General features: G+C 36.8%; 1 protein-coding gene across 3 annotated transcripts; it reads left to right on the top strand.

The window, feature by feature from the left end:
• Nucleotides 1-84: 84 nt before the first annotated feature.
• hacl1 (2-hydroxyacyl-CoA lyase 1) lies at nt 85-15,917 on the top strand. Of its 3 annotated transcripts, XR_016093850.1 has the most exons (18): nt 85-165; nt 1,455-1,559; nt 1,792-1,832; nt 2,093-2,173; nt 4,384-4,456; nt 4,801-4,878; nt 5,297-5,391; nt 5,557-5,669; nt 6,696-6,831; nt 7,419-7,524; nt 8,056-8,139; nt 8,670-8,771; nt 9,558-9,712; nt 9,954-10,112; nt 10,584-10,691; nt 13,515-13,701; nt 15,034-15,158; nt 15,740-15,917. XR_016093850.1 is itself a non-coding variant. In XM_088929305.1 (17 exons), exons 1-17 carry the CDS (start codon nt 115-117, stop codon nt 15,064-15,066), a joined length of 1,707 nt encoding a protein of 568 aa, XP_088785431.1. In that variant the 5' UTR covers nt 85-114; the 3' UTR covers nt 15,067-15,917. The 3 variants fall into 3 exon arrangements, 2 of the variants coding, with proteins under 2 accessions (XP_088785431.1, XP_088785433.1); XM_088929305.1 differs by having other exon boundaries at nt 15,034-15,917; XM_088929307.1 differs by lacking the exon at nt 1,792-1,832 and having other exon boundaries at nt 123-165; nt 15,034-15,917.
• Nucleotides 15,918-19,578: the final 3,661 nt, after the last annotated feature.

The following is a 19,578-nucleotide window of genomic DNA, read 5'->3' as shown; positions in this document are numbered from 1 at the left end:
CGACCAGAGTGACTGCTTATTGGCTGAAAAAGGTTGAGCTGTTCAGGGTTAGTGTTATTAACTTTGAACCTTGAACCTAAATACAATGTGACAGGGACGAAGATACCGAGAGCAATGGAGGAAATAACTGGAGCTCAAATAATCGCTGAAGCACTGAAAGCGCAAGTATGATCTCTTCTCCTTATTTTTAGAGAACACATTTTGAAGCTTTCATTTTCCTGTCATTCAGACTTCTGTAAACTGAAAAACACAAAATAGAAATGTATACATTTATAAAATCAAACATATATTCTGGGGTGTCCAACTTCAAGGACCTTGCAAATATACTGTACTGTAACAGCTGTCACACATAGCAAAGAATGATAACATTCTGAAAAAAGAGGCTGATTTTCTAGGTATACTAATTGACCAAAACAGAAATTCGAATAATACACAACATAAAGGTAACTTAATATATCCTGTCAACAAAAATATTGTATTGTTAAAGCAATGATTGTACAGCAGTGGTTAGTATCGGGGTTCACATGGGCGCCCTCACCGCTGCCGCATTAGGTCGGCCCTCCACCGTCGGGGACGCAAACCCAGGCCTCTGGCGTCACTCAACAGGGACCCAGCCTCTTGAGCCAAAGGGAAATATCCCCTTAGCCCGGCGGCTGCGGTCCCTGCTATTCACAGGGAAGTACGGTGACGTCACCGCTCTGGTAAGCCAGCTCTCACAAGCAATGGAGGCCGTATGCGTTACACTCTCCCCCGCTTAATTTGCCGTCCTCGGTGAAGTGCAGTCCTCATCCCACTGCTGACACCAATGTAACAAATCAGGTTCGGTGAGGACGAACACAGAGACTCAGACTTGTGGAGTTAAAAACTGCGCTTTATTTCTTCTCCGTCACCACCTGCCAGCCGTACACCCGCGCCCACACCAGAGAGAGACAAACCCGCCAAGAGCGCGAGCGAGCCCGAGAGAGAGTGTAACACCCAGGGGTGCGGAACCAGGGAACTATTTACATGGAAAACGGGCAATCTCCCCAGACTGTACACTCGTTTCACTGTGGGACAGCTGCACTGGTCAGCGGCCCTCCTAAACCCTGCCCTGACCACTTCCACTCCTGTCCTGCCCCTCACCGCGTACCCCAGCCGGGTGCTCTTCTGCCGCTGCCCAGGGCGAATGCGCTACAATATGGATGCAGTAGTATGAACTCTCTTTATCATGTGTATTTAATATTTTGATGTATGAAATATCCAATTTGTTATGTTTAATTTCATTTAAGGGTTTAAACAGATTCATACCATACAGTAGATAGAACTGATTAAGAAACAAAGGACCTTTAATTTATGCAGTACATTATATTAGCTTGATTAGCTATATGAATGATATTTAGCTGTACTAAAATAAACTCACTCTTTTTTACACTGCCCACGTGTGAAAGTAATCTTTTTTCTCCCCCGTTATTCAGAACTTGGAGTACATGTTTGGAATAGTTGGTGTTCCTGTAATAGAGGTGGCAATGGCTGCTCAGGCTGCAGGCATAAAGTATGTAGGCATGAGAAATGAGCAGGCGGTAAGCATCCATTTTTAAACCTTATGGATTTAGACTGCATAGTATTCTTTTATATTTATTTGAACTTTCCACTACTTGAAAAGCAATGTAGAATTATCCTTCAGTGCATGAATTTGAAGTGGTAAAGAAACAATGATGCTCTTGTCATTCATTTATCTGTTACCCTGCAGAATTCTTTATTTTTGTGAAGTATGAATCTTAAATATTTGTGTAATTTAATTTCTTTATTTAGGCTTGCTATGCTGCATCAGCTGTGGGATATTTAACAGGAAGGTAGGAGTGAGTTCAGTTATTCTGAAATGAAAAGCAGGATAGTGCTCCATTTTTCATGTACACACTTGTGGATATTGTCTTTTTCAAGTAAAGTAGCTTGTTCACTTTTAAATGAAAATAAAAAAGTTACATTTGAGGGAGGGGTGTTAATTAGTTTAATAACAGGCGATATACATAAATGTTCTTAATAGTTCATAATATTATGGATATCTTTCCACAAGAGGTTTGTCCTGTGGATCACTTTTTTTTCTTTTTTGTAGGCCAGGAGTTTGTCTAGTTGTGTCTGGTCCGGGACTCATCCATGCCTTAGGAGGAATGGCAAATGCTAACATGAACTGCTGGTAAAGTCATGCTTTGTTACCAAGGCAGTAGTTTAATGTGCTTTTTACTAAATGCCTTTTATTTATTTTTATTAAATAATATTTTAGTGTTTTTTTTAAACTAGAAATGTGTTAAGCTTTGTAAAACAGAATAAAGAATAGATACAGTACTATAAGAAGCTGTCTGTTTTACTCAGATTTAAATTTTTAAAAATGATAAATGTGTAAAGAGTTAAAGAACTGCAAGCTCAGAATCTGATGGCAGTTTGTCTCAGGGTAGATACAGGAAGCGTCTGGTGAACAGAAAGCTTCCATTAAGTGACGTATTGTAAAAAAAAAAAAAGTGACCTATTGTGAATTTCTTTTGGCATCTGAGCTGAAGTTTAGATTTCATCTAGGTCCAAGTTCAGTGTACCCTGCCTTTCCAGTCTTTGGCATCTAGGAAAATAACATGAAATTAGGTTAGTTGTCATGCAGGTTTTTGCTTATCAAACAAATCCTTTAGGGAATGTCACAAATCTTTTAACAAATTGTGTGGAATTCTTTATTAAAGAAAATTCTTGCAACTATAGCACAGATGAAAAAATTAGATTACATTGTTTTAAAATACTTGTGCAGAACACAGCTTTTAATACTTAACTTTCTATAGAATTATGCAAGATATTGTATGTTATTAAATGTGCAAACCCACATTAAAAAGATTAATGAGAACTGGGAGCAAGCAGAGGTTAATTCCATGCTGAAAGTTGAAAGAATAAAAAACATTTCAGTTGTGAGGCATATATTGAAAACATACTTACAATAGCAACAAACATCTCTTTCTCTATGATTTACTGTAGAAGAGGAATTGTTGATCAATATAGAAAACTTTGAAATTAATGTACAGTAAACATCCCCTTTTAACTCTTCTCTGGAAACAGTACTTAAAACATGCATTTCTATAATTGATATTTATAATTTATTCTTGGTTTACAGTGAAAGCTATATTGAAAGAGCCATTACAAATTTGAAATGTTACATTCATAAAATACAAAACAGTAACCTTTCCAGCTATCTTTGAGAATCTGCGTTATATATTTAATAAATGATGTGTAACAATTATGGTATTATTTGAATTTTAAATTAAGTGCATTCTAAGAGATAATGAATCATTTGGATATGCTCAGATTAATTAATTATATTGTCCATGTTTTTTTTAGCTGGAGACAACTTAGCATAGTTGGTTATACTCTAGGCACGTAATTGGTGGGTTGTGGGTTCAAATGCCCACTGCAGACATTGCTATTGTTCCTTGAGTTAGACATATTACCCCAATTGCTCCAGTCCACCAAGTTGTAAGAATGGCATCCAGCTCTTTCTGGGAGCAGGCTCTCTGATGGGGGTGTGATCATTTGCTCTCTGTGAACGTAATGCCACAGAACCCAGGATAAGCTCAGGACCAATGGGCTGCTGGGGCTCGAATATGTAACCACCTACAGTACCTAATAACTGAATCCAAACAGGTACTTTTTAACAAAGAAGATAGTAACATTTAACAAGCAAACTCTGTAATGTTTTTTCAACTCATCAAACAACAATGTATGTGATCGCTTGAAAGCTGTCTGATGTATACAGTACATCATAAATCATCACAAATGAATATTTGCACTAGATACAATATTGACATATGAAAGAGAATCTATAATGGCTGACTATCCTTCTGGTTAAACATTGCTATTATCTCTGACCCCATCCCTTTGCCATAATTTTTCATGATATCAGCCATGACTCTCAGTCCGAGTTATCTGGCAGGGTGGAAGGTGATGTTTGTCTCAGTTGTTAAACAGAATCCAGTATTTCACAACTGGTACATAAATTCAGCTCCTAAAATCCAGGCCTGGAAAATCTTACACTCCATTATCTAAATATTGGGGGAAAAAGTCTGATGAAAAAACAAAAACAAAATCTCAGTTTGAGAGAGTATGGGCTGCACATTTGGCATTTAAAAATGGTTTATTAATGAGGATAGCAGGTTTTTGAAACATTTACTTAGTATATATCATATTAAAATATTAATGATTAATAATGATTTAATGTGAATATGAAAAATAAGTCACTTTATGGTAGTTTTCTGTATCCTGTTGTTTGATTAAGAATGTAGACATACAGTGGTGGGCAAAGAAAAGAAATGCAAAAAATGTGCTACTTTTCTGAAGAATTCCATGTAAGAAAAATCTCTTTTTGTTTCGCAGGCCTGTTATTGTTGTTGGGGGCTCTTCAGACCAAAACCAGGACACAATGGGGGCATTTCAAGAGTTTCCACAGGTACGATAGTAAACAGAAAAGAGCAGCTACAGTCAGTTCTCCTTAAATAAGTGAATGCTCAAACAATTCAGTAATAGTATTAAAGGGCTGAGATGTTCAAATCATTCTGCCTACTTAAGAATTTCAGCACCTGTGTTGTCAGCTATACCTTCCATCAGGATGTAAATCTTCAGAGGACATTAGGAGTCACAGATGTATTAGATTAGTTGCTCACTATTGGAACTTACTTTATACTGTATAACCACCATAATCCAAATTATATTTGAGAAACAAAAATTTTATATTTAAGAGTTAAAAATGCAAACTTCTCTTATTGTTTTTTTTTGTCTTTTATCACCTCATAGGTAGAGGCATGTAGGCTTTACAGCAAGTTCTCTGCAAGACTCAGCAGCCTTGAAGCCATTCCATCAGTGATTGAGAAGGTATCCAATCTGTAATGTATAGAACACAGTTGTCTGACTCCAGTCCTTGGAGTCCAGTATCCAGACGTTTTTCTGTGTCTTCTTAAGTTATATACTGTATTAAGTTATATACCTGGTAGATGGGTTAAATTGATCCTGTTAAGTTTACCTGAACCTGTCTCTCCTTTCTTCAGAGCAGTCAGCTGTTGACAAAGTAGAGACATAGAAAATGTTCTGGAATACAAAACTAGGAACCTTTAAATCTTTGGAACATCTGATTTGGAAGAATATCCAGTTTGCAGTATTTAGAAACATCTGATACTGATACCTTTCAAAGTTCGGAGAACTAAAATATTTGACATACTAAGCATGCATTTTGAACTTATTTTTTAGTTTGAATTACCCTTTGCTAAAACTCCTTGTTTAACTTTCTTTCTAGGCTGTTAGAAGCAGCATATATGGCCGCCCAGGGGCTTGTTATGTTGACATTCCAGGGGACATGGTAAATGGCAGAGTGGAAAGGGCAAAAGTCAAGTAAGTCATCAACTGTCTTTAAATACAGTGTACTGTGATTTTTATTGTCTTTGCTGTGGTTCTATGTCTGTATTTATGTCCATGCCAAAAATGCAATCATACCAGTGTCCTTCAAAAATGCAAAGGATTTCATTTCCATGTATTGTTGTATTGTTTGGCTTCCAGGGTGGTCTCCTGTTGCTTGCCTCCTCCGGTGGCTATGGGAGAGCCTCAGGCCATCGCTCAAGCAGTGTCTGTGCTGAAGAAAGCCACGAGGCCTCTCCTCATCATTGGAAAAGGTGCCCATTAACAATGAGAGCATTTGCAAAAGGGCAGGTCAGCAGCATAAAAATGAACATTGTGTCACAACAGTACTGTTTTTATAGTCGATTAAATTTTGTGGAAAAAACTGTAGCCACTTGCCTTCTGGTTTAAAGCTGCTCAGCTGTCAGAAGAAAAATCATATTAGCATGAGATTTTAAGAAAAAGGGCAGGTTGTCAGCTCAGGTTGTCTTTCTTTACTAATGAAAATCCTGTTCTGCTTTCTGTCCTGTGATTTTGTTTCTCGGTGACAGATTTTCTGTTGTTTCTGTTCTGTTTCTAGCTGTTTCTAAAATGTTTTATTTGTGATTGCATACACGGTATGCAAGCAAAACTATTTGACATCTGAAAAGCAACCAGCAGCAAGCAAAGTAACTTAAATCTTCCTAACCTAATTTTCTTTGTCAGCAGTACAGTACCCTGTTTACTTAAAGTTTATTAAAGCATTTACAGTAAGGGCACAAAATATATAATCTTAATTGACATCATGGGAATGATATACAGTACCTAAGACATTTAATTTTTACATTTGCCCTTCAAAGATGCATGCTAGTGTTCATGTGTTTTACCACTTTGACTTGAAAAATTCTAGGCTGAAAATCTGTTGGTTGGATAATCAGATAATAAATCAGACAATAATGTTATTTATCAGATTGCATATTCCCATTTTATTCCCATATTCCCAAAATAATAAATGTATTTGAAAAAAAAACAGCCAATGTTGAACATTGAAGAAAAATGTGTTTTTGCTTGAGACTGAAAATTATAATGGGGAAAGGTTTGGAATGAATCATCCCCACATGAATCATAACACAGTACTTCAAGGGCTTTTAATTACCCAGTGGAAAATGAAATGTATTGTTGTTCAAAGTCTTCTCTACAAAACTTGAAGATATTTAAAGTAATTCATCTCCTCACAGTTTGTTGAAGTGGATGGAAAGGGTAAAATGAAGTTGAGTTTGCAAGAATCCTGACAAAAGAATTTAAACATAAATATCTTTTAGGTGCAGCTTATGCCAGAGCTGAAACTAAGATCCTGGATCTGGTGAATCTTTGCGGAGTTCCATTTTTGCCTACCCCAATGGGAAAAGGAGTGGTACCAGATAATCACCCAAACTGTGTGGCTGCTGCTCGATCTAGGTCAGATCCAGACACGCTGATTCATAGTGACTTCTGTTAATTCAGATTTAGCTGTTTGTACTCCAGGATTAGTGAAAGCCTAAATCTGGTCATTTTTTTGTTTGTCCTGAATTGTTATATGAACCACTAATTACTGAAATATAGAAATAGATACCACTTTAGATCAGGGTCCATAAATTCAATTTGTAAGTTTTTATTACCTTTAATATAATAAAATAGTGTTTTTATTAACAAGCATTAATTATTCTTCTTTATAAATGTTTTAAAAATGTATAGGTGATTTTTTTGAATAGCTTGTCCAATAATGATTTACATAGTGTAGTTTGCAGTCCTGAAAATGAAAACGTTACTATGAAACAATTGACTGCTAACAATGTTTATTAACCATATTATGTTTAACATAATGGAAATGCTTTTGTCATGCAGATTATGATTATGTTTATTTTATACAAGTATTATTCTTCAAAACAATGGTGTTTTCAAATATCTGTATTGATAAATACAGACAGATTCAGATACTGAGCTAGGAACTCAGCTGTGCTATGCAAGACAGATGCATGAAATTCCTGAAACTCCTTTCTACACAGGGCCTTGCAGCAGGCTGATGTGATTTTGCTTCTTGGTGCTAGACTGAATTGGATACTGCACTTCGGACTTCCTCCACGGTTTCAACCCAATGTGAAGTTCATTCAGGTTAGATATTTACCATATCCACCTTTCAATTATTGGCTAACTATCATTGAATAACATTGCAATTACTGGAAAATAATTGCACACCTTCATCATTGATTACTCAAATATTCATTTTTATTTTTATCTAAGTGTATTATGTATAGATAAAAAAGTAGTTGATTAAAGTATACAGTATCTTATTTATTTTGAGCACAAGCACTGTAAAATCTTTATCATTGTATACATATTTCTATACTGTATATCTTCATTTTATTTACCCTATGTAAGTAGATAATTCTAGTTGTCAGGGAAAGCTTTGATTGCAGATTTTTTTTCAAATAGTGTCCTACAATTATTTTCAGTTCTAATTTTGAAATCCATTTTGGTGATTAGTATATTAGCCACCGAAGTTGTAATAATACATTTCTGGAATGAAAATTGGTCTGACTCAGTGTTTGTTATACTTTTAAGCAGTACCCATTAGCACTTCTTATACTGTGCTTGTGAAGTGTCTCCTAAGTAGCGTTATTGATTTGTGCTTTTTGTGTCCAGGTTGACCTGCATGCTGAAGAGCTGGGTAACAATGTCAGGCAGACCGTGGCTATACTTGGAGACATCAATTACGTTGTGGAACAGGTGGAGGAGTAAAATGTATTAATTTGCTTCAAATTTTGTTAACCAAAAAACAAAAAAATTGGATCAAAGAGCCCATCTGGAGTTACAAGAATATCTAAATAATTTCCATACTCATTCATAATTTATCAAACAAGCTTCATTTTACAGTGCTTATGATAAGTACAATTTATTAAAATTATACTTTCTTTCAATTATATTACTCTATATTATTATAGAGTAAGCATTATCTTTGAGAGTTGGTGAAAGTTTTTTTGTGAATGTAAAAGATTACACAAGCAAATAAGTCAGTGTAGTCATGATTGGGGAAGGTAAAATGGTGGACTATAGACCTATAGAGGGGAGAAAGAAATCCTGATTTTTTCCCTAAAATGGTCTTCTTTACACATCCAAAGAAAGCTCCACACATTGTACGTTGTGTATTTCACTTTATGTTTACTTTTTACTTGGAACTTCTGCTAGTTATGGAGTATATAAAATGTGTAATAAGCTGATGTGTGCAAAACTGTTAAAGAAATGTATCCATCTTTTAGCTTTTAGCATCCTTCAGGAGAGAAATCTGGAAATACCCCAAAAATACGGAGTGGTGGGGGATGCTTACAGAGAAGATCAGAAGCAATGAACAGGCAACCAAAGTATTTAACTGGCTTTAATTGCTTAATGATAGAGTATAAAATAACTACTATCAATACAATTGCGAATATTTCGTATGAAAACAATGCTTTCACATCTGAGAAATTTTATAATGGATTCAATTTTTAGTTATCATGTTGCATATTTATCATTTCTGCACAATCCTTATTTCTAGATGTTAAAAATGTACAGCTTTGACTTCTGCCACACGCACACTTCAAAATCAGCACTTGATGGTAGCATTTTATTTGATAAAGGCTTAAATCTTCTACTTAGTAAAAAGCCAGACACTGACTTTGTAATGTGTGTTGTGTTGTAAGTTGGACAGTGGTTTTGATTTAATCCTGGCCCAGATCTTGACTGAGATTTTCTATTTTAACAAGTTTTTATGTTTTTCTAAAGAAAAGGCTATTTACAGTAACTATATAATCAGTATTTTGATAATATGAGAAAATGTGGGCTAATGGTTAATTTTACCACACTGGTTTCCTTCATATGCTTTTTAAACCACTGCCTTAATAACATTTTATGAAAAGGACTTTCTAGGCAAGGTGACATTTACTCATTAGGCCTTGTGTAGTCAGACAATATTTAAATATGTAGTAGTTCAGGTGGGTAGCTGCGTCAGCATGTGTAGGCTGCAAAGGAACAAGTAATAGGTTTATTCCATGCTGAAAAAAAGAAGAAAGAAAACACAACCGTGTTCGGCCGTGGAGCCTTCTGCACCAAAATAAATGTTCAAATATATCATATGTTTGATAGTTCATACATATAATTTATTTTTGTAGGAGCTGTCTTTGCAGTCATCAGGTCTTATGAACTACTATACAGTATTTCATCATATACGAAACCTGTTACCAAACGACTGCATCATAGTCAGTGAGGGAGCAAACACCATGGACATTGGACGGACCATGCTTAAGAACTACTTACCTCGTCACAGGCAAGTTAATTTAAATCTTAAAGCGTAGGATAAATTAAGAGCCAAACAAAATGCACCAATCAACAAAATGTATGAAAATATACCCCAAAATTTTAAAAGCTACATTTTCATCCCTATATTAAAATTAGTCTTTTAAGATACTAGAACAAAAAATCATTTTTATTTAGCAAAAGAAGCATACACTAGATGTAATGTAACTTGCTTCCATAGCTGATTAAACTAGTATTGTTTGTTTTCTCAGGTTGGATGCTGGCACCTTTGGTACAATGGGGGTGGGTCTGGGATTTGCCATTGCTGCTGCAGTTGTCACCAGAGAGCAAAATCCCAATAAGCGAGTCATCTGTGTTGAGGGGGATAGTGCTTTTGGGTTCTCAGGCATGGAGGTAGAGACAATATGCAGGTAATTCTTCTTTAGAGAATGGATCCAGATTTCAGAACAGCTTTTCCTTTGCTCATCAAATCCAAAAAACAGCAGTAACCTCTAGTGGGTAAAGACTGTAGTATTTAACAATTTGGCAAACTTTAGGATTATTTTTTCTGTTCATGCATTTCTAAGCTTTGCTAAAATATGAACTGTATTTCAAGAAAATAACATTTTAAACACATGGGTAGACTGTTTTTTATAGAAGTCTGAGTATAATAATAAAGTCACAAGCTTCTGTTTTTTTCCTACTGTTTATGTCACACTTGTGAGAAATGTTTTGTTAGTATCTTACTTGCTTTCTATGTGAAGCCATATAGTTTAATTATTAGTACTTGTTTTGTTGCTCATTTTTGCCTGACATTGGTTTAAAGATCAGAAACGGTTCTGAAATCCACAGAATCCTTAGCACTTTTTTGCATCATTTCACTAATCTTTTTTGAATAACAGGTACAATTTACCAATAATAATCATTGTTGTCAATAACAATGGAATATACAGCGGAGTAGACAAAGACACTTGGAACACAATGAAAAACATGGGAGACCTAACCAAGATGTGAGTACTGCAGACTCCAAATTTTGCATTAAATTGCTGATTATGTGCAGCTATGTGTACACTGTGGTGCAAAATTTTAAACATCTTAGACCCAATCAGGCTTTGCTATGTATGTATATTTTGAGCATTAACAGTTTACTTAAAGCCTTCACTGGTACTTCTGCTATTGTAACAGCTTTGACAGGAAAAAAAACTGTAATTTGCTGTCTCATACTGATGTTTATTCATACTGGTTATAGTCTTCAAAATACTGACCATAACTCAAGGTAAACTATGCAACTAATATGCCGTAGTTGCTAATCCGTTTAGCAGTAAAATCTGACTCATTTTCAGATGTTCCTCATCATTAACATATATTTTTTATTAATGTTTTTGCCAGTGTTGAATAAAATTAAAGAAAGGTAGATACAGTGCTGAGAAAAAGTTGGTGAACCCCTGTGGTTCGTTTGTATTCTTGTGTATTTTAGACCAAACACATAGCTGGATCTTACATCATACATAACATACATAAAAAACTATAACACAGACTTAACATAAACTTGGATTATTTAATTACAGTAACAAAATATTCCAACATTAAATTTCTTAATTTGAATAAATATTGATCTCTTAGTTTCGGTAACTCTTTGAGCAGCAACAACTTCAACTAGTCCTGTAATTGTTTATCAGTCTCTTACACTGCCTTTTATGAATTTTAGTACATTTTTCTGTTTCTAGAAGTACTTTATGTTGGTGTTATTTGATAAGTACAGTTCCTTGAAGGAACAACTCACTTCAGCTTCTGCCACAACATTTAAATGGGGTTTTTGACTTTGTCCATCCGGAATGTTACATTTCTTCTTCAGCCATTATGTTGGAGAGCTGCCTGTATGTTTAGGGTCATTGTCTTGCTGCTTGACCCACATTCAGCTCAGATTCAGTTTACAAACAGATGGCCTGACATTCTCCTCCAGAATTTACTGACACAAAGCATCCCCAAACTATGGTACTCTCACCACCTGTTACGGACAGGGTCTGTAGTCCATGTCGGGTTTTGTTGTAGACCCTATGTGATGTGGAAAGAGCTGCAGAAAACAGAGGTGTGGTATGGGAAAACACACAGGGGTTTAATAGTGCACAAAATAATAGTGACAGTCCATGAGACAGTGAGCAGGGGAGACAAAGAATGGCATCCAAATCCAAGCAGGTCCAAAGGCAGGTCAGGGTACAATCCATGAGTCCATCAACAATTAATCCATCCTCTGACGCAACGAGGTTAAAATCCCCGAGAAGGGGGAAAACACGAACACACGCAAAACATGGAGGTCCTAGGATGACAGGGCGAGTTCCTCACGACCCCAGGCTCAGGAAACGGGAGGTGCCGGGGATGAGGCCTATGCCCTCAGGAGACAGACGTAGGGTATCCTGGTGCTAGGCGGGACTCGTGACATCCATACCCTGATGTTGAGCCCCGAGGACTGGAGGAGCTAGACTTTAAATAATGGTAGACATAATAGGGTACACCTGGGGAAAATAGCAACAATCACGAAACTAATGACAGGAGTAGTGGAGCGCCCTCTATGGGAGGAATGTCGGGTGTGACACCACCATGTCCGATGGTTCTTCTATTAGTCACTCAAAATGTTTATTATTGTGGCTAAAAACTTCATCTTTTGATTTGCTTGTCCAGAGATTGTCCAGTTCTAGGCAAACTTGAGATGAGCAACAGTATTTTTTTTAGAGAGAACTGTTTTCTTCCTGGCTATCTTTTCATGAGAAGGAGGATAATGATGAATGATCCTGTTCAGTCTTTTCCTGATGGTTGAGGCTTGAACATTGACATTAGCCCCAGCTGCAGAGGCCAGCTGTTCCTTAAATGTTTTTCTGGTATTCTATGTGACTTAGTTTGATGACTTTCCAGATTGCTTTTCTTTTGGACCTTTTGTCGTGCCAAGAGTCTCTATGGTTTTAATATTTTTTATTTATAGACTCTGTCTGTCTATGTCTGACTGTAAATGGAAGAAGACATAAATTATATAAATGGTTTTATAACCACACTAATGAACATCAACTATGTTTTTACTGAAATGTGAAATCCCTTTCTGATCTTTTTGGCATGACATGTTTTCACCAACCACCAATTTGGTCAAGACCAAATTCACAATGGTTCTGACCTTTATATACTACAGTATATGACAGGTCTACTCAAACTTATTTCTTGTTTACTGTTACCCAATTATTTAACCACCTGGTTCTAATTACACTCTTAATTGTGCTAAGTAAACTAAGGGTTCACTTATTATTTCACATACAGTGACTCTTAAGTCTTTTTTTTTTTCTACTTCATACACCTTTACTAGTCAAAAACAAAACATACCCCTTTCCCTGTCAAAAACCCTTTTGGTTATTTAAAAAAAGAATGGTTTCAACTAAACAAACATATTATGGTAAGAAACTGAAAGTTTCATATTTATGTTCGGGGATCTCAAGCTTTTCCTCATCACTGTACATCATATGTCATATGTGAGAGCACACAAGTAAAGCCTCATCTGGTGCTTCATCAAATAACATACTAAAAAATAAACTTGACATTTAGTTAAAAGTTATGAAAAAAATCCTCCCTCCCCTGCATGATGGTACAAAATGAACATAAGTGTCAGTATTGATGCAGTGAATATAATTTGTAATGATCCTATATATTATGTTCTGTGTGAGCACACCTGACTGGAAGCATTCCTTTGTGTTTTTCCAGTCTATGTTTTGTTGTAGACATCAATTCTATGGTAAAATGATGGAGCAAATATTTAAATGTGAGCACCAATGTACAGTATCTCTGGGTTGCAGTGCACCTCCTGTTTCCCTTCTGCCAGAAGCTCGCTATGAACAGGTTATGACAGCCTTTGGTGGGAAAGGCTTCTTTGTACAGACTCCAGGAGAGTTACAGCAAGCTCTAAAGGACTGTCTTGCAGACTGTGAGAAGCCCTGTCTTATAAACATCATGATCGAGTCATCTTCAGACAGGAAGCAACAAGTATGTACAGTACCTGAACAGCAGTACTTGTAGAAGTAATGACATACTGTATGATTTAATATGTCCTTAAAACATCAGATAATTCATCAAATCATAATTACCTTTCATGAAATGCTTTAATCATGCATTCCTTAGTATGAATTTTAATATAGGAAATTTTAGTTAATTGATTTCTTACGCTTATATACAGTAGCACTCTTCTGGACACTCCACTCAAAGCGCTTTACAGGTAATGGGGACTCCCCTCCACCACCAGCCATAGTGTGCACAGTACACTCACCACACATCAGCTCTCAGAGGAGAGGAGAACAGAGTGATGAAGCCAATTCATAGATGGGGATTATTAGGAGGCCATGATTGGTAAAGGCCAATGGGAAATTTGGCCAGTACACCAGGATAACACTCCTACTCTTTTCGAGAAACTCCCTGGGGTTTTTAATGACCACAGAGAGTCAGGACCTCAGTTTTATGTCTCATCCGAAGGATGGCGCCTGCAGTTACACTGTTGGTTTACAACCAATGGTTACAAATAGTAACCAAGGGTACCCAACAGTTACTATAGTAACAGATGCTTGCGGCCTTCATTTTGTTTATTCCTTTCAATAAAATGAAAGTTTTCTTTCTCCAACTGGACATTCAGTCTTGACATCCTAAAATCAAGAATTTTTCTAGTTGCTCTCCTTTGGGCACTTTCTAAAGGTTTAATATTCTTTTTGTTGTATGGTGACCTAAATAGAACACAATATTCTAATTCTTGAGTAATCAAGCATTGTAAAACTTGAGCAGAACTTTCATTTATTTAAATTACACACTTCTTTTCATATTGCTTATATTCCAGCTTCCGGCATGAAACACTTTGCATTTGTCAATATTAAAATTAATTTGTCCAATGTCTGCCCTTTCCATGATCTTGTTGAAGCCTATTTGTAATTCCCTTTTTCTTGTTTCCATGTTTGCCCTTAATTGTACAGTATATAATCTGCAAATTTAATTTACTACCGTAACTATGCTAGAATCTAAATAATTGATATAGAGAAGTGGGCCAAAAACAATTATCTGCAGTACACCACTGCTTATATCAAGGTTAAGGACTTGTGTATCCTAGGAGAAAATGAAAAACAAGAAAATAGAGTGACATTTTATTCCTTCTAAAGGTGTCCTTACCAAAATGAAAGCTTGCATTCAAAGGAAGATTAGGTATACATTTTAAATATATTTAAAATTTGTGAATTTTAATGCTTTACATGGATGACCTGAACCAATATTAGAATACCTCATTCTGTTGAAAAACATTTATTGTGTAAAATGATTGTTTTTGTGTTCTTTCCTCAGGATTTTCCCTGGCTGACTCGCTCTAATCTTTAACCATTTATTGAAATGAGGGTAAGAAGTGATCATGTGGCAGACCTGTTTGTGAAATCCTAAGAGATGATCACTATTCTGGAGAATCCTTTAAAGTTAGTAAATATATATATTTGTAAATAAGAACTTATTTTAAACTGTAATTTCAAGGTCACATAAGGGTTAGGGTTATTCTGTAATTTCACTGGTCACATACAGTAACTGTAATTTCAAGGTCACATAAGTTACATAGTTTAAAATAATATTTTATAAATACTTTTTTTTACCTGAATTATTTGTGTAAAGAAAGTAACAAGTGTTTATATACTTTTATACTTTATAAAGCTTTAGTTGGTAGAAAACTAAACAGAATTAGAAAAAAAGTTTATCCAACATTTACAGGTGGTGAGACTCTCTGCACCTACAGTATGTTGAATGTTCTGATGTTTTAGGTTCTCTGTATGATTTTGATACAAGATGTACATGTATTGCATAAAGGGATGGCAGTATTGACCACAGTGGTTCAATACCGCCTCATAGCATTGGGGCTCTGGGCTCAATTCCAGAGGTGCTATCTGCGCTGAATGATCTTCCTATGTTTGTGCGGGTTTCCTCCGGTTGCTCTGGTTTCCAATGCTATGGACTGGTGTCCCATTCAGGGTGTATCCTGCCTTGTGTCCCTTGCTTTCTGTGATAGGTTCTGGGCCCCCTGCAACCCTGTACGGAATAAAGCAGTCTGAAAATGGATGGATAAAATAACATAAAATGTTATCAACTTTTCTAGGATGATGAGTGAGATCCATTTGTTGAATAATGATTCAGATAAAAATAATGACACTAATTCAATGTCCAATAAAAATAAATAAAACATTTAATGTATGGTGAGACTCAAGCTGTTCTTTTTCCATTAAACAAAGCACTTCTTTTGCAGGGTGAGCACCTTGAATATAGCTGAGAGTTAGTTTTTTAGTGGCACGCAATTGAATCTGTCTATTTGGCAGATGAACTCTGGCATGCGTCCACCTTGATTCTGCAGTCTAATGTCTTTTGACATTACTTTTCATTCCTGCCAGGCCAGAAGTCCTAATTCAGAGTTCATTTTCTTCTCGAACTTCAAAGTCCTGAAAGGCCATAAAGGTTACAGCCCTCAGGCAAATCTATTTTCTGTCTTAACTAACTAGAAATCTTGAATATATGAATTCCATCACTGCCAGTGAAGCTGTCAATAATCTAACTGACACTTCCAGCAGTATTTTATTTTGAAACCCATCTGTCTTGAAAAACACACACAGATTCCTAGGATGATTTTCCTCTTCCATTGTGTTTTAATTATTAATCAGCAGTGATTATTTTATTTTGTACCTCCTAATAGGAACTGCCATATTCTAAGCAACTCAGCTCGCAGTTACAACCGTTGAACCAGCATGAGAAGAATGAGGACTGTAAACATACTGTACTCTCCTGACAGGCCCACTGTTGATGAGCTCACCATTTAACATGCTGTGAGCTCAACAGTGCACTACAGGAGAGCTGATTCTTACTGGATGATTTGCATGTCTCTCAGTGATGTCACTGAATATTCAGAGGTACCTACTGTAGCACATCTTAGCAATTACATAGTGCCAAGCAACAGTATATTCAAGCAACCCCAGGCACTCTATACCCCCAAGGTGCTCATCGTTGGTGTGCCTCCAGTTGTGGAATCTCTGTTAATAATATACAGAGGTTTGACGTAGGGTTTTCTGAACTAAAGGGCTCAACCTGCATTCTGATCACATACCTTTTTAAAATTACTAATATTTTTCATTCCAGTAAGAATATGTAGGTAAAAAGTGCAGACAAATAGCATAAAAATGACAGTTAACAATAGATGGAGTTTAGAATACAACCCATGACTGCAGAATTTAGTGAAATAATTAAAAACCCCATACTTTAGCATTTTACAAAGTGTATATACTGTAAGTTACCTTTGATTGTGGGGTGGTGCTGAGGTGTAAATTAGTCTTCTTTCGCTGTAAAAGCTGTAATAAAGATTTAGAGTATTTTGTCACCAGTCCCCACAGCAAGGGATGTGGAGAGTACGATCAGTCTTAATTTACACTTCAAGGGGAAATGAAATATATCGTTCTTAATATAGTATCTTTGGCCAGACAGAGCAGTCACCCCCAGAGGACGTGTCAGCCATGACTGCTGTGCCAGGCTCACTCCCACCTGCTGCTTGGCTGCCAGGTTCAGACCACATAGCAAACAGTAGAGTTCTGAGCCAGGCTGCTCTCTGCGTAGCGGCCTTACTTTATCATATGTTATTTTTTTGGTGTTGTTTTACTTTTCCCAATGAACAAAAACAGCTATTGTGAAGCAAATAGTAAGCATACCAAATAGGTGTAGCAAAACAGTAAATGCCATGCAAGTGTCATGATAAACCTGCCTTACCATTTACATTCATTGATTTTGGATTTTATCAAATAAGATTGGCCACATTTCTCATATAGTTGTTATAAAGCAAATTACGTAGTGAAAGAGTCTGAGGTTTGTACTAGCTTATATCCAATAAATACAATTTATTCAAAACAGTAATTTCAGTGTTCATTCATTCAGTGTTCATTTGGTAACCTTTGCCAAATTATTTTATTTACATGTAGCTAGATAATTAAGACATAACAGTAGCTTTCATTAGATATTGCAAAGTAGTCAGTTTCTTTAAGATTCGAAGTCTGGAGAGAAGCATGAATACAAAGTAGACTTGATTTATTATCCATGAAAAATATTTGAGTGGAGTGGGTTAATCATAAAACATTAAAAAATTAGTGGGTTGAGTTACATTGACTGAATTATACCTGCAATATAAGGATGTGATGATGTACCAAGTGACAAAACGTTAAATGCCTCCTTGTATTGTCCATGCATTGTATGTATTTCCTCAGGGACACTCTGCTAAATAACGAATTTTCATCTGCAAAAGCCCTGCTACTTCAGGCTATACCAAGTCAGGGTAATATGTGTATCCCACTGGATGGTGGAAGTATTTTGGACTTACAAGTGACTGTGAAGAGCCTGTTGATTAACCCAGACTTGTTTTTTATACAAAACAAGACCTACTGCTTCACTATCACATACCCTATCTATGAAGGGTACTGTGCTTGAATTTCAAACAAAATTGAAGAGTTTAGGGATGATATTTGATCCTAGCTTGACTTTTAACCCCTTTTAACCCCTTTGTCCAGAATAATGTAAAAACATCATTCTTCCATTTCAGAAATATCACCAGACTATTTCCAAGCTTTGAGCAGAAATGGTCAATGCCATTTTCTTTTCTAGAATGGTTTACTGCAATTCCCTACTCACAGGGTAATCCAAATCCACACTGAACAAACTCCAATATATTCAAAATTCTGCTAGCAGAAATCTGACCAGACTGTGTGCAAGCAATCACATTACGGCTGCCTTGGAGTCTAGTGGGGCCAGTAGAGGGCACTCACCCTGTGGTCTGTGTAGGTCCTAATGCCCCTGTATAGTGATGGGGACACTACACTGTAAGAATGCGCTGTCCTTCAGATGAGATGTAAAACCGAGGTCCTAACTCTCTATGGTCATTAAAAATCCCAGGGTGCTTCTTGAAAAGAGTTGTTAAGATTCATCTTTCAGATACCTATGCAGACAGTAGAATCCGGAATGGAGTGCAACAAACAGAGGGAGGAGACGAACAGGCCAGGCGCTCTGAACCCCGGACTCAGCTAGGTCAGGACACCGATAGGAGGCCTATGCCCTCAAGCCACGGGAGTAGGGTGACTTGGTGGTAGGTGGGCCCCCGGGCCTCTGTCTTCCAATGTAGAGCCCTAAAAGCGTCTGGCTTTTAAGGTGGGCTGGATAGTAGGCAGGTGCACAAAATCAAATAAAATGTGAAAGAGCCGGAGCGCCCTTAAGGGGGAGGAATTACAATCATGACAGAGTAGGAGTGTTACCCTGGTGTCCTAGTCAAATTACCTATTGACCTTTACCAATCATAGCCTCCTAATAATCCCCATCTATGAATTGGCTTCATCACTTTGTAGCGGCAATGCTTGTTAATAAGACAGAATTAAGTGTTGCTGTGCTTTCCCAAATGAGGCCCCATCTCTCTCTTCATTTCTGTGGTGCAGCCACAGAGAAACTATTCATGCAGGCTGATTTAAAGATGTTTTCTTTTGATAAGGGACAGCTCCCAAATGGGGGTGCACTTAGCTAAGCCTGGCTATCATGATCAATAGTCATCCATTGGCGCCTATCTGTCTAGGGAGTGCCAGATGGACATCTGGACTGCATTCCTAAGTGTCAGGAGTAAGTGACTCAAATCTCACCTTGATCAACCAATCAGGGACTGGTAGGGCTGAGTAACCCACATGGGTCTCTGATGCCCATGAAACTTTCAGCCAATGAACGAGCTGAAGTTCCCCCAGGTAAAAACAGGCAACACAGAGAGCCTGAGGAGAAATTCTAAAGGACTATTCTAAAGAGAATTCCAAAAGGAGAATTCCAGGGGTGCGAGAAAATTCCAGG

Source organism: Atractosteus spatula, chromosome 12, assembly GCF_055471065.1.
Source record: "Atractosteus spatula isolate fAtrSpa1 chromosome 12, fAtrSpa1.hap1, whole genome shotgun sequence".
NCBI lineage: Eukaryota > Metazoa > Chordata > Actinopteri > Semionotiformes > Lepisosteidae > Atractosteus > Atractosteus spatula.
Note: the sequence above shows the minus strand (reverse complement) of the source record. Positions and strands in the feature narration are given on the sequence as shown.